The following is a 13813-nucleotide window of genomic DNA, read 5'->3' on the forward strand; positions in this document are numbered from 1 at the left end:
CCCTGTCCAGTGCGGGGTGAGTTCACACCGTCACAGGTGACCGTACGTCCCGTTTTGGCCGGGACAGTCCCTTATTTAAGCCCTGTCCTGGCCGTCCCGACTGTTTTTTGGCCACAGTCGATCAGTTGGCAAGAGCAAATGGGACAAATGGCCACTTTTGTCAACAAAAGGGGTAGCTGGACACGGGGGGGGGTCAGGCAGGGCTCAGGCAAGCAGCGACGCCAGCCCCATGCGGAGAGTGGGATGTGCTCGGGCGAGCCGGGGGCGGGGCGAGCGGCTCAGGCCAGTCAAGTATGGGGGGGGGGCCTCGGGCTAGCCCCACACGGGGTGTCCCATTTCCCCTCGGAGAGCCCCGAGCCCAGCCCGGCCCTGCCCCCGCGGACAGCCCCGCCCTCGGTCCCTGCCTGGGAGTGACGAGCGGGAAATGCCCGCGGGGTGGGGCGAAGGGACCTGGGCCGGGAGGCCGATGTGGAAACCGCTTCCCAGAAGGGCCGGGAGGCGGCGGGCAGGGCCGGCACCGGCACCGGCACCGGCATGGAGGAGCTGCTGAAGCGGCTGGAGAAGAAGGGCGAGCGGGAGCTGCAGCGCTTCAGCAAGAGGGTGCAGAAGTGCCTGGTGAGGGAGGGGGAGAAGCTCATGGCCGAGAACAAGCCGGAGGGAGGGGCCGAGCCGGCCGCGGAGGTTAACGACCGGAGGGACAGCGCCGAGCACGGCGGGCTGGAGGCGGCCGTGAAGGCGCTGATAGACCCGGACCGCATCAGAGACCTGGCAGGGGCACTCGGCACAGACGGTACAGAGAGATGGGGGAATCCCCACTGCTGCTCCCCACCCGGCCCCCTTATTTCTGGGCACGACTAAATCCCCCCCTCCCCGGGGTCTCTGGGAGCGGGAAACAACCCCCAATCTGCCTTTCTTTCCCGTCTTTTCCAGACTGGGATTCCACCCCTGCTTTCACTTTCATTCTCTTCTCATACCAGCCCCCCTCCCCTCCTGCCCTGCTGCTCCCCTGCTCCTTTCCGGCCACATCCTGAGCTGGTGGGACCATTTACACCTGGGAAGAATCTGCTCCCCACCCCCACCTCATGTGTAAAAAGCAAGAGAGGATTGTTGATCCATTGGCAAAAACCCCTGCAGCCCCCCCCCAAAACCCACACACAAACTGTTATTCCTTTAACATCATTTTGCCAAGCAAAACTAACTCAGCCCCTGGGACCTGCAGCACCCCCCCACCTCAAACCAGCTGAGCGCTCACCAGCTCACACTGATTGTTCACTCGTTGGAGGCAAGGAGGCTCTTTTTGTTCTGGGTTTTGTACAGTGCCTGGCACAATGGGGGCTTGGTCCGTGGCTGGGCCTCCCCCGTGCAAACATGCCAACAGTCATGAATGTATTGCGAGAGATGTAATTTCTAGGTAAAATTAAGCCTCGCTCATGATCTCGCGGTAGAATTCTGTTTTCAGCCCCAAGTGGCTGGGCTCCCGTTCTCAGCCCTGCAAGGAGGGACTCCTGGACAGCCCCTCTTCATGGGGCCGAGAGTGCTCTGTGGGGTGTTTTAGGTCAAGTAAGTGAGAGAATCTCTCCACCCAAACTGCAGGTTAACAAAGTTGTTTGTTTTTAGATGGGAAATTTCCTTAGTTTTTTTTTATTAATCATGAATCATTCCATGTGCTCCATGACAGGTGTCCAACACAGGCCTTGCAGACTGCACCAGAATGAACCCTATTCCTTCCCAGTGGACTCCTTTCCACTGCCATATCTGTCCTCCTTCCATCCCGTTCCCTGGACCAGACACCGCCCCCCCCCCCCCCGGCCCCATTTGTAGTAGGTCTGGGCAGCGTTCACTTGAAAGAAAATGTGATAGTTCGAACAAGGTCAAGGAGCAAATCTAACTGAGGGGCAGAAGCATCTGCTTTAGCCCTCTGGACCCCTGTTTCTCTGCCATTATGGATCCTTCTCCCTTTGCCCCTGACTCTCCCCCACGCCGATCTCTCTCTCACACTCCTGTTCTGGCCTCGAAGAACTACGTTTGTCCTCAGTGTGTATGTGTGGGGAGGAGGGAGTGTGTGGGGAGGAGGTGAGCCGTGCTTTGAGCTGACCACAGGTCCGAGACTGATTTCCCCCCTTTTTTCTCCAGTGCCCCCTGGATCTGCAGCCACTGCTGTGCAGAGCGAGCCCCTTCCCGCTCGTGCCCCAGCCGGAGCCGCCGGTGAGTGGGGTGCAGATCAAGACGTGCGTGAGAGGCTCTGAAAGGAGGATTCCTTCCCCCCAGCCTGGGACAGATCATTCCCTTTCCAAATCCCAGGCTTGGAGACATCTGAGGCAGCTTTGGCTCAGGGCTCTTCCCCAGCCCCCTAGATTTTTGTGGGGAACTATCACCCCCATTTCTTCCTGCCATGCACTGGTGGCAAACGGCAGAGTGCCCCCCTCCTCATCTGTGCCCTTCGCTGGCTCCTGTAGAAAGAGGCCAGGTGAAGATTTTTTTCCTATCTAGTGAACTGAGATGTAATGTAAGTGCCTTCAGGCAGGGAGCTCAGTGTCTGGTAGCACCATGGCAAGTGTTGGGGGGATAAGGCTCCCCATGAGTGGTCTCCGCCCTTTCCAGCTCTGAGCCGCGACTCGCTCTGTAGCATTCACGCTTCCTCTCTGTCTCATTTGCTCCAGAGTCCCCTCCCACTGTGATTCCTGACTCTGAGCAGCTGGAAATTCTCCCTTTGGACAATGCAGAGGGACACACAGGTCAGTAGCTCCTTTGTTGCAGTGCTTACGTTCTCCTGGAGTCCACCAGGCCCATTCCCCCATCCCATTTGGGGCTCAAGGCTTCAGGGCTTGGGGTTTCAGTTCCACAGGAGGTGCCTGGGCTTGTGGCTTTGGGCTTCAACCGCGGGGCCCCATGGACCCCCTGAAACCAGCTTGAGGCCCCCCAGAGAGCCGGGATCCCAGACTGAGAGCCAACAGCATCAGGCTGGAGTCAAGGGAAAATATTTACTGGAGCTCCCCTCCGGACAGCTGAATTTAAGCCCTGCCTTTGTGGATTCAGCAGGTACTGTGTGGGGCTGAGCAGAGAGGGCTGGGTCCCCTTCTCCGCCCAACAGAGATCCGTGTTGGAGTCCAGAGATGCCAAGCCCTCCTGGAATGTAATGATGGCACATAGGAACTGCCCTGATGGGCCCATCTACCCTGGTATCCTGCCCCCTCCACGCCACTCTGGATCAAATCATTGGGCCAGTCTAAACTGTATCTTGCCCCTTCCCTACAACCCCAAATCAGATCAATGGACCCAACACCAATAGTGGCCATTAGCAGACGCTACAGATGGAAGCCCCACTCCGGGGCAAGATTTCTCCTTCCCTCTCTTTCTATCCATTTGACTTCTCAGTTGTCCTGCGGCGCCCAGAGGTGTCAGAAATATTCCAGTCTCAGCCACTGGTGGAGGGCAGCCACGTGGCCTTCAGCTGCTTCATCGCAGGGTACTTCCCCCAGGAGCTAACTGTGACCTGGCTCAGGAGGGAGAGTGGAGAGAGTGTGGCCACGCCCATCAAGGACTCCGCTGATTATGCCATCATCCCCAAGGAGACCTGTGCCAAAGACAGGGAGACCTACCAGCAGATGGTGACGCTCTCCTTCACCCCATCGGTGCAGAGAGACCAAGGGGCAGAGTTCATCTGCCAGGTGGAACATGTGACCCTGCAGACCCCCATTGAGAGGAGCACTGGGACACTGGAGATCAAAGGTCAGTCTGAGTTTAAAGGTGGAGAGCGATTGCCCATGGGTTGTTTGGGGCTTCCCTTCTCCTAATGTGTGTATCTGTCTCCAGCCCTAGATCCTAGTACGCTGGTCTGTCTTCCCAGGCCCTAGCCAGCCAGCCAAAACCTGAAATATTTCAATTTGGGTATAACTTACGGGAGTTACAGTGCACTTGCCTCATCCCCATTCTCCTAGACCCCAGCTTGCTGGTCTGGATCATACATCAGGCGCCAGTCACTGTAGCGCTTAGTAGCTTTAGTACCTGACCCTGGAAATAAATAAGTCACTCATCGTTGAGCTCCTATTGCTGGCAGCTGTGAGCAATCACAGTCCCTTCACTGAGGTTTCTCCCAGCAGCAAGTGCTGCGCCAGGTGATACCCCAGTGAGGTTTTGCAGGATGAGGCCCTGTATCTGTGGTTTCCTCCCACTCTAGCCCTGAACTGGGATCGGCTCTTTGAGAACACCCCCAACCCCCCCACCCCTGTCACTTTCTCCAGATTCACCTGCCACAGAACCCTGACTCCATGCAGCTGGATGATGCAGAGGGTCACACAGCTCCCTTGGTGGATTCAGCAGACACCCATGTGGAGCTGAGCAGAGAGGGCTGGTTTCCCTTCCCCTCCCCAACAGAGATCCATAATGGGGTCCAGAGAGCCCTCAAGCTCTCCTGGAATAAAATGAAGGGACATAGGAACTGCTGCTCCAGATCCAACCAATGGGCCCATCTAGCCTGGTATCTCGGCTTCTTCCTGCTGCCCTGAATCAGACCCATGGGTCCATCTAGCTCAGTATCCCACCTCTCCCTGCTGCCCTGGATCAGACCCATGGGTCCATGCTCTTCGGGGCAGGGCTCATCTTCTTGTTCTGTGAGTGTACATTGCCTAGAGCAAAGGGTCTTGGTCCATGAGTGGCGTTCCTGAGCAAAATAATTCACAATAATCTCAGGTCCTGACTTTTCCTGGGACCTTCTAAAGTGCTGCGTAGCTGGGGTGAGTCCAGAAGTCCAGACCAGGAAAAATATTGGGAAGCAAGGACCTGAAATTTTTAATTTTAAGAATACAGGCAGGGTTGGGGTCCCCCAAAGAAACGCGATGGCCGGCTTTAGCCAGGGTGCCAGGCAAGTAACAGCACAAACATGTGTTTTTGCTGAGCCTTTCACCTCTGTACCTGACGAGAAATCCAATACAAGCAGAAAGGACTGTTACTCTAACCTCCCCCTGGTGATATAGCTTCTGTAACGTCCTCTCCTGGGTCTCTAACTCTGTTGCCTGGGGTCTCTGAACAGGTATCGCTACCCCCAACGCCAAGGAAGTTGCCCCCGACACCAGGGAAGTTACTCCTGTTTCCAAGGAAGTTACTCCTGTTTCCAAAGAAGTTGCCCCCGACACCAGGGGAGTTACTCCTTTTTCCAAAGAAGTTGCCCCTGACTCCAGGGAAGTTACTGCTGTTTCCAAAGAAGTTACCCCTGACTCCAGGGAATTTAAGTCCATTTCCAGGGAAGACAGAGAAAACGCAGCTGGTGGAAAAGGTGAGTGGCAAGGTTAGCTGGGCAAGGTCTTTATATTACATTGAAGAGAGCTGAATGGAGGGTGTGGCGCAAGGTAGATGGGCCCAGGAGTGCGTGTCCAGCTCCGGGTTAGGCTGCAGCTTGGCGTCAAAGGCCAAATCAGGGTGAAGCCAGGTTCCACAGTGCCAGAGTTTTGTCAGTGGCTCTCCCTTGATTTTCTACCTGCATCTTGGGCCAGATCTAAACCCAGTGATGAAAACAGGCCCCTCCCAGTTTTAGATCTGAGTCAAATCTTGGCTGTGGATTTGAACCCAAAGCGGCTGAGGCTTAAGATTCCTTTTGGACCCAACTTTTAGAAACACCACTGTTGTTGTGAGCCAAAACTGAACCTTTGGACCCCAAGATAGCGGCATCTCAAATCCCATATCACCTTGGTTTGGAATGGAGTGGAGAGGGGTTGATGTGGATGTGAAGGAGGCCAAAGGGGATAAAGACCTGGAGAAAGCTTTTGTGGATAGAGGAAAGGGCAGATCTCAGAGACACTGAGGAGGAAGACAAGGCAAGATTTGGCACTGCCTGGATATGGGGGTGTCGAGAGAAGGACTGAGTCAAAGATGTAGCCAGGTCACAGGCTGGAGTGGCAAGGAGGATGGTGGTGCTGTCAATAGAGGCAGAGAACAGAGGGCCTCGCAGGGGAGATCTGGTTGGAGTCAAGGGAATGTGAGCTGACAGCAAGGTATCCAGGAGGAGGCTTCAGAGAGACAGGAGTGAGAGGAGCGAATGGGTTGGAGTGGGAACAAGAGCAGAGATTTGAGAGTCATAGGCATGAAGATAGCAGCCAAAGCCATGTGTACAGTTCAGAGCAGGGAGAAAAGGAGGGCACAAAGGAGGGATCCTCTCAGTGAGAAGTGGGAGCGGTGGGGAGGAGATCCACCGGATGAGTCACTGGAGCGACCAGAGTGATAGGAGGACAGTTAGCAGAGGAGGGAGTCTTGAAGCCTAAGGCAGGACAAAGTACCAAGCAGGAGGGGTATGATGGATGGTGTCTGAAGCAGTGGAGAAATCAAGGATGAGAATGGGGTTAAAGCACTGAGGCTGGGCCCAGAAGAGGGCCTTGGTGATGGTGGAAGCCAGATCAGAGGGGTGGAACCGAGGTGGAGCTGGAAAGGTGGTTGTTGGTGGCACATTGAATGAAGTTGGAGGTGAAGGGGAGACAGGGCTTAGCAGGAGGGGTTGGGGATTGGTTTTGGATGACAGGGCAAACCAGATTAATTATGCATGGGAGGGAGGTTACGGAGCAGAGAAAATCTGCCTGGTCACAGAGCAGTGAAGCCTCAGATGAGTACAGAGGGCCCTGTGGGTGGTCAATAGCGAGCGACTGAGCGCCGAGCCAGTCAAGATGGGTAGGTGATTGTGTGGCTAATTAAATAGATCGTGTGGATAACGGAATAGCGAGTAGACTGTGTGGATAATGAAGCAGCTAATAGGCTATGTGGATTATTATATAGACCATCTGGAGTAGCTAATAGACCATGCACATAATCAAATAGAATGCATGGATAACAGAGCAGCTAATACACTGTGTCGATAATCAGAGTGCAGCAGAGAGCATGAGGCAGACCATTTCTTTACTCTCTTGTGTTCCTCTTTCTCCCCTCAGAGACACACTTTGTCGACCGGCACCGAGAACAGCTCATCCAGCGAGTAACTCTGGTCGAGGGTGTCCTGGATAAGCTGCTGGGTAACGTGTTGGACTCTGAGCAATACATGACCATTACAACCGAGAAAACCAACCCAATGAAAATGCGGAAGCTGTATGAATTCATGCTGAGCTGGAACAGGTATTGCAAGGACCAGCTCTACTGGGCACTGAAGGACAAGTGCAAGTTTCTTGTTGCAGATCTGGAAGGGGAATGAAGGCAATGAACACCCTTCCCCCCCTACACACACTGCCTTTCCCTTTGCTTCCTGTGTGTGTTCCAGGGAGGGAAACCCATTTCTGGCTCTTCCCCAAGTTTCCAAAGATGTCACAACTGATTAAGACATGGGCTGCATGAAAACTTTCCCTTGAATTATTTTTCAATGAAAAATCAGGTTTTTAACAAGATAAAATATCTATTTTCTGAGAAAAAAAATTTATTGTTGAAAAACCAAACACCAAACACCCGAACCAAAAATATTTCAGCCAAAACCTGAAATGTTTCAATTTGGGTATAACTTATGGGAGGTGGAGTTCACTTGCCTCATCCCCGTTCTCATCTATGGACCGGGGCCCTCAGCTGGACTACATTTCCCATGATGCACCATGGCCAAGGATTCCCATGATGCAACTGCCTCCTCACCAAAAGGAGAGACCATGGTGCATGCTGGAGCCCAGACTACAGTAGAGAATGGGGTCATGGGGCACCCAAATTTCAACTCCCATTTGGAACTGCGGCAGCATTCCCAAATCAACATATTTTGGTTTTAGTTTATGTGTTTGTGTTTTTTTGTTTGTTTTTGCTGAAAAGTTGAACTTTTCAGTGAAAAATCTGGACACGAATGAAATCTATTGATCTGTTTTTGTTTGGGGGTTTTGTTTTGTTTTAAAACGTCAGTGGAAAAATCTTTCATTTGCCATCAGCAGAGCCCCAAACCAAACTGAAGCTCCCTCTCCGTGCCTTGCTCTCCCAGCCACTTCAGCCCCTGGCTGCTGCATTCTGTTGGCAGCTGAGTGTGAAGGGCTGGAGGCTGAACTGAACAGCTGCTGGGCTGGTGAGGACCACAAATCTGGGGGGGCGTCTCCATTTTATCCTAGTCCCTGGGAAGATAAAGCCCTGAATCCCCACAGCTACATTCTGTCCCACCACATCCCTCCCTTTGGACACAAAAAGTCCAGAGATGCCCTCCTAGAGTTTAAAGCCAGAAGGGACCATTAGATCATCCAGTCTGACCCCCTGTGTAGCCCTGGCCCTTACATTTCACCCAGTTACCCCTGCACTGTGCCCAATAACCTGCATTTGACTAATGCCTCTTCCACAATGGCAGTCGGTCAGGATTTGAAGACACCAAGAAATGGAGGATTCACCACTTCCTTTGGGCGTTTGTTCCACCCTGAGTGAGAAAAATTGGTGCCTGATTTCTAGTGTGAACTTGTCTGGCTTCAGCTCCCCAGTCCCGGGTTCCAGTTCTGTTTTTCTCCAGCGGATTGCAGAGCCTCGTACACTGCAGTGCCCTTCCCCCACGCTCTCACTTGCATTACAGACCCATTCGTCCTTTGTATCAGGGCTTCAGGCAAGGCAGTTCCACCGCTGCCAGGACGAGGCTTTGCTCTGCTTCTCCCCAGACACACACACGTCCCCCAAGCCAGAACCTGGCTGCTACCCTGGGCCTTTGCTGTCCATCTAAGCCCACCAGCATCAACCCCTCAGGGCCCTGTTGGGAGAGGGGGCTGCCTCTCAGCCAGCCTGCTGAAAGGGGAAATCACTGTAATTCTCACATTAACCCAATAGGGGCTGGTTATTGTTATTATTTTAACATAGAGCAACTTTTGTACCTTTGTATTTAAATTAAAAAGAAGGTGGTACCTGTCTGAGAGTGGGGCAGTCGCTCATTAGTGCCAGCCATGGTGGCAAGGAGGATTTTGGGAGGAGGTTGGGGGTGGAGGCGGGTGCAAGGGAGAAAGCAGCAGCTGCTGGGTGGGAGGGAGAGGGCACTTGGACTGCGATGTGCGGGGTGGAACCCTGAGCTAAACTTTCCCAGCCCCAGCTGTGTGGGAAGGGGATGAGGGCGGGGCAGAGTCAGGACTGGGTATTCGCTGTGTAAAAAACAAAACCGACCCAAATAGGGCAAAGGCTGATGCCCTTGGGGGTGTCATCAGTGCAGCTGGGAGTGTGCCTGGATCCATGGCCTTGTGCTAGCAGGCAGGAGCAGCGGAAGCTCTTAAAAGTGGGGGTCCATGGGCACCTGAACCCCCTGTAGCACCCTGACTCCCAGAGGCTCTGCCCTGCCCCTTCCCCTAAGACCCTACCCCCCACTTGCTCCTCTCCATCCCCTCCCCCCATCGCTCGGCCAGTAAAAGTGTGTGGGCCATGATCTCCTGGCCCCTCCGTTCCAGCACCCCTGTTAGGAGGGCTCGTGGTAGCCTGCTAAAACTGGCTGTGTAGCCACTGCAGCTTGCCCTGGTGTTCAGGCTGGTGTGGGGGGAGGCAGGAGGAGGGGTGTCGGCTTGGGAGCCTGAGCTTCAACCTGAGCAGCAACATCCAAGCAACGTGTCTACACAGGTATTTTGCAGCCTGCTGCCGCGAGCACTCTAGCATGAGTCTGTGGAGCTGGGTGGGGAGTCTCGCTCCCAGATGCAGTGTAAACATACCCTCAGACCCCAATGTGTGACAGGCACAGACAAGGGCATGTGTCTCTCTCCAAGGATTGGGGGACACTCGGAGGCTGGTCTCATCCGCTCTAGAGGCCTGAGGGGCAGGAGTCCAGGAGGAGAGCCTACCATGTCAGACACCGAGCTTGGGAAGGGAAAGGGAGTGAAATCCAGGCTGTGGGGGAAGGGATCCAGCCCTGGGCTTTACTTCCCTCCCTCTACCCCCCCTGTGGTTTACCTGTTAATCCGCCCTGGGGGATGGGGTTAGACCCCTGCCAACTATGGTGATCTCCCTTATACCTGTTGCCCACTGTGTAGCATGCTCACTTGGGATGTGGGAGATGCCCGTTCAGTTCCCCACTTGGCCTGATGTAGAGCCCTTGGGTCTCCCACCTCTCAGGAGCATGCCCTGGCCCCTGGCTACGGGATAGTCTGGCGTATGGCTCCCTCAGTCTCTCCTGCTGAAGCTTCTTCTTGCAGTATAACGAAATAACTAGTCATGGGCCCAAAGACTGGAACTTGGGGCTGGCACAGCCCAGGTAAGTGCCCTGCCAGGCTACAGAGTCATTTTTCTCTGACTGGCGCAGAGACTACTCAGGTATTTTATACAAAGTGGAACAGCTTCTGCAGAAGATCTTGAGAAGGAGCCAGTCTAGGACGGCCCCTAATCCAGGGCTCAGGGCACGCACTGGTACTATAAGAGCCCCCAGTTCAAGTCCCCACTCTAGTGGCTGTTTAACTGTGTATCCCGAGTGGAACTGCTCCAACAGGAGAGACCGTGCAAACGCTGTCCCAGAATACCCCCATAGGCCAGGGGTTAGGACGCTCTTCTGCACAGTGCAAAACCCAAGTTCAAGTCCTTTCTCCGGTCAAGCAGAGCAGGGAATTGAACCAGGGTCTCCCACGTCACATGTGAATATGCTAACCATGAGAATACAGCAGTAAGAGCTTACTTCCCCCCCTCCCCCACCCGTTTCATATGCCTTTCATTTCCATTGCTTTCATGTTAAAAAGTGCCCTAAAATGACCCCTTCCCCCAAACGTCATTTTGTTTACAGCTTGTTCAGTTTGGCTGCACTCGGCTCTGGTGATGAATTGGTCTGAGAGCAGAGCAGTGCTGCTGTCAGCAGGGGACGCTGGAAGCTCCCACCCACTGACCAAATGAAAGAGGAAGAGAGATGGGGTTGGGGGGAGGAAAAAAGGGGGGGGGAATGAGGGGAGCTAGAGCGAATGGAAGTGGGAGGCAGAGCCCTGCAGCGGGACTGGGATCCTGCAGCCATAATAGCAGGATCCCAGTCCCGCTGTACTTTGCTGCAGGTGGGATTGGGTGGGCCAAAAAATCCCCCCAAACCCCAACATACTGCAGTAATCTGCAGGAAAACACTTTATAACTTTTAATACTTAAATTTAAGTGAGGGATAGAAAGAGATTTGATGTCTGTTATAACAGGAGTTAAAGTATTTTTTTTACATGGTCTCACGGGGTGGGACTCACCCCTGCGGCACCTCCAGCTGGTCTCTCAGGGAATTAGCTCTTCCAGCCTCCGGAGCGCCCTCTGCAGGCTGGTGTCCCACTTGCTGCTGACCACCATGTCCCTCCTGGATCCCGGTGCCCCGTTTACCCAGGGGGCTGCCCCCTGGCGGTACTCCCACAGTCTCCCCTCCCTGTGGAACCACCATCCACTATCCCCACCTCGCCTCAGTCTTTGGCTACTGCCAGTCACCACTGAGCCCCCGCACACTGGGGCAGACTGCAGTGTATAAGCCAATCATCGCAGGCAAGGGGGCTTTGGACCTGCTGCCTCTGCCTACCCCTGGGCTGCCCCCTGCAACCCCAGTACCCCTTTTGGCCTTCCACTATGCCTGCAGCCTGGGGGGTTTCCAAGCTGGAGCTCTCCAGCTCCTCTGGCCGTCCCCCCAGCCCTGCTCCACCTTAGGTACCCAGGTACGCTCCCCAGCAGCCAGGACCTTCTCCTTCTAAAGACAGAAAGAAAGAGTCTCTGTCTACTCCTAGCCCACTGCCCTCTTATAAGGGCCAGCAGGGCCCTGGTTGGGGTGTGGCTCCTGCCAAGGCTGCTTCCCCAATCAGCCTGGGAGCTGCTTGCCCCCAGCCACAGCCCTCTCCTGGGCTGTTTTAAGCCCCACAGGGCAGGAGTGGGGTGACCACCCCGCTACACATGGTTTAAGCAAGATTTGTTTTATTCTTTTGGTGGCAAAAATTGTGACTGAATTCCATTTAAATATATTGGGGTGGGGAGGTTGTTTGCTTGTTTTGTTTTTAGTAGTATGGGGAAATCTCTCTCTCTCTGATGGGATTTGTGGGATCTAAGGTTTTTGTGGGTGGTAGTGGGATAAAAATGCAAGAAATAATGCAGGAGCAGGTGGGAGTGGGTATTGCGGGGTGGGACGGGAGCGGGATTAAAAAGTAGTCCTGCATAGGACTGTAGTGGGAGGGATGGCGGGGAGGGAGAGGCGCTGAGCGCGGGGGGTTAATGGGATGGAAAGGTGTGTTAGTAAGAGGGACGGCAAAAGCACTGGGGTTTTTTAATAGATGTTTTCAATTGTTTTTTCATAAATCAAAGGAAATGAAATAACTTTAAAAACCTCCATACTTTGAAGCAGGTATTGAAATTTGGCAAATGGGGTCACCCTAGCGCCTTTTGCTGTGCCTGTGGAAAACACCCATATTCAGCCAAGTTGTGAGCCTTGAAAAATCTCAATTCACATGTGCCCAATGGAGACTTGTTCACTGCTGCTAAATTCTCCAAAGACTGCATCTGCACCAGCTCCGAGATGTGACTGGACTGCACCACCCCACCCGAGCGATGGAACATACACGAATACAAACTGGACAATGACTGGCTAGGCAGCCATGCTGCAGAAAAGGATCTGGAGATTACATTGGATCACGAGTTGACTACAGGTCAACAATGTGATGCTGTTGCGGAAAAGGCAGATGTCATTCTGGGGCATATTAACAGCAGTGTTGTATGTAAGACATGGGAGGTAATTGTTCTGCTGTTCTCAGCGCTGGTGAGGCCTTAGTTGGAGCACTGTGTCCGGTTCTCGGTGCCATACTTTAGGAAATATGTGGACCAAACTGGAGAAAGTCCAGAGGAGAGCAACAAAAATGATCAGAGGGTTAGAAAACCTGGCCTGTGAAGCAAGATTGAAAGAACTGGACTTGGTTAGTCTAGAGTACAAAAAATGGAGGGTGGATAAGGTAACAGCCTTCAAATATATCAAAGGTTATTATAATGAGGACAGTGATCAAGTATTCTCCATGCCCACCCACGGTAGGACAAAAAGGAATCAGCTTAGTTTGGAGCAAGGGAGATTTAGGAAAAACTTTCTGACTCTGTGGATAATTACAGGTTTCAGAGTAGCAGCCGTATTAATCTGTATCCGTAAAAAGAGCAGGAGGACTTGTGGCACCTTAGAGACTAACAAATTTATTAGAGCATAAGCTTTCGTGAGCTACAGCTCACTTCATCGGATGCATACAGTGAAAAATATAGTGGGGAGATTTTATATACACAGAGAACATGAAACAATGGGTGTTACCACACTGTAACGAGAGTGATCAGGAAAGGTGAGCTATTACCAGCAGGAGAACAGGGGGTGTGAGGGGGGACACCTTTTCTAGTGATAATCAAGGTCGGCCATTTCCAGCACTTTACAAAAACAGTAGGAGGGGAAATAAACAAGGGGAAATAGTTTTACTTTGTGTAATGACACATCCACTCCCAGTCTTTATTCAAGCCTAAGTTAATTGTATCCAGTTTGCAAATTAATTCCAATTCAGCAGTCTCTCATTGGAGTCTGTTTTTGAAGTTTTTTTGTTGAAGAATCACAACTTTTAGGTCTGTAATTGAGTGACCAGAGAGATTGAAGTGTTCTCCGACTGGTTTTTGAATGTTATAATTCTTGATGTCTGATTTGTGTCCATTTATTCTTTTACGTAGAGACTGTCCAGTTTGGCCAATGTACGTGGCAGAGGGGCATTGCTGGCACATGATGGCGTATATCACATTGCAGGTGAACGAGCCTCTGATAGTGTGGCTGATGTGATTAGGCCCTATGATGGTGTCCCCTGAATAGATATGTGGGCACAGTTGGCAACAGGCTTTGCTGCAAGTATCGGTTCCTGGGTTAGTGATTCTGTTGTGTGATATGTGGTTGCTGGTGAGTATTTGCTTCAGGTTGGGGGGC

The 13813-nt window shown here is 52.9% G+C and overlaps 1 protein-coding gene across 1 annotated transcript; it reads left to right on the forward strand.

The window, feature by feature from the left end:
• Positions 1-223: 223 nt before the first annotated feature.
• LOC114021944 lies at positions 224-8822 on the forward strand. Its single transcript, XM_027832276.3, has 6 exons — positions 224-790; positions 2134-2205; positions 2661-2735; positions 3376-3729; positions 5030-5272; positions 6912-8822. Exons 1-6 carry the CDS (start codon positions 535-537, stop codon positions 7166-7168), a joined length of 1257 nt encoding a protein of 418 aa, XP_027688077.2. The 5' UTR covers positions 224-534; the 3' UTR covers positions 7169-8822.
• The last annotated feature ends 4991 nt before the right edge of the window (positions 8823-13813 follow it).

Source organism: Chelonia mydas, chromosome 6 (genome assembly GCF_015237465.2).
Source record: "Chelonia mydas isolate rCheMyd1 chromosome 6, rCheMyd1.pri.v2, whole genome shotgun sequence".
Taxonomy (NCBI): domain Eukaryota; kingdom Metazoa; phylum Chordata; order Testudines; family Cheloniidae; genus Chelonia; species Chelonia mydas.

Bases quoted from the DNA above. Each gene is read 5' to 3' on its own strand.
- LOC114021944 (XM_027832276.3), top strand. From the start codon at position 535: ATGGAGGAGCTGCTGAAGCGGCTGGAGAAGAAGGGCGAGCGGGAGCTG. The intron at 2,736-3,375 runs GTCAGTAGCTCC...TTGACTTCTCAG, and splicing joins CAATGCAGAGGGACACACAG to TTGTCCTGCGGCGCCCAGAG. The intron at 3,730-5,029 runs GTCAGTCTGAGT...GTCTCTGAACAG, and splicing joins TGGGACACTGGAGATCAAAG to GTATCGCTACCCCCAACGCC.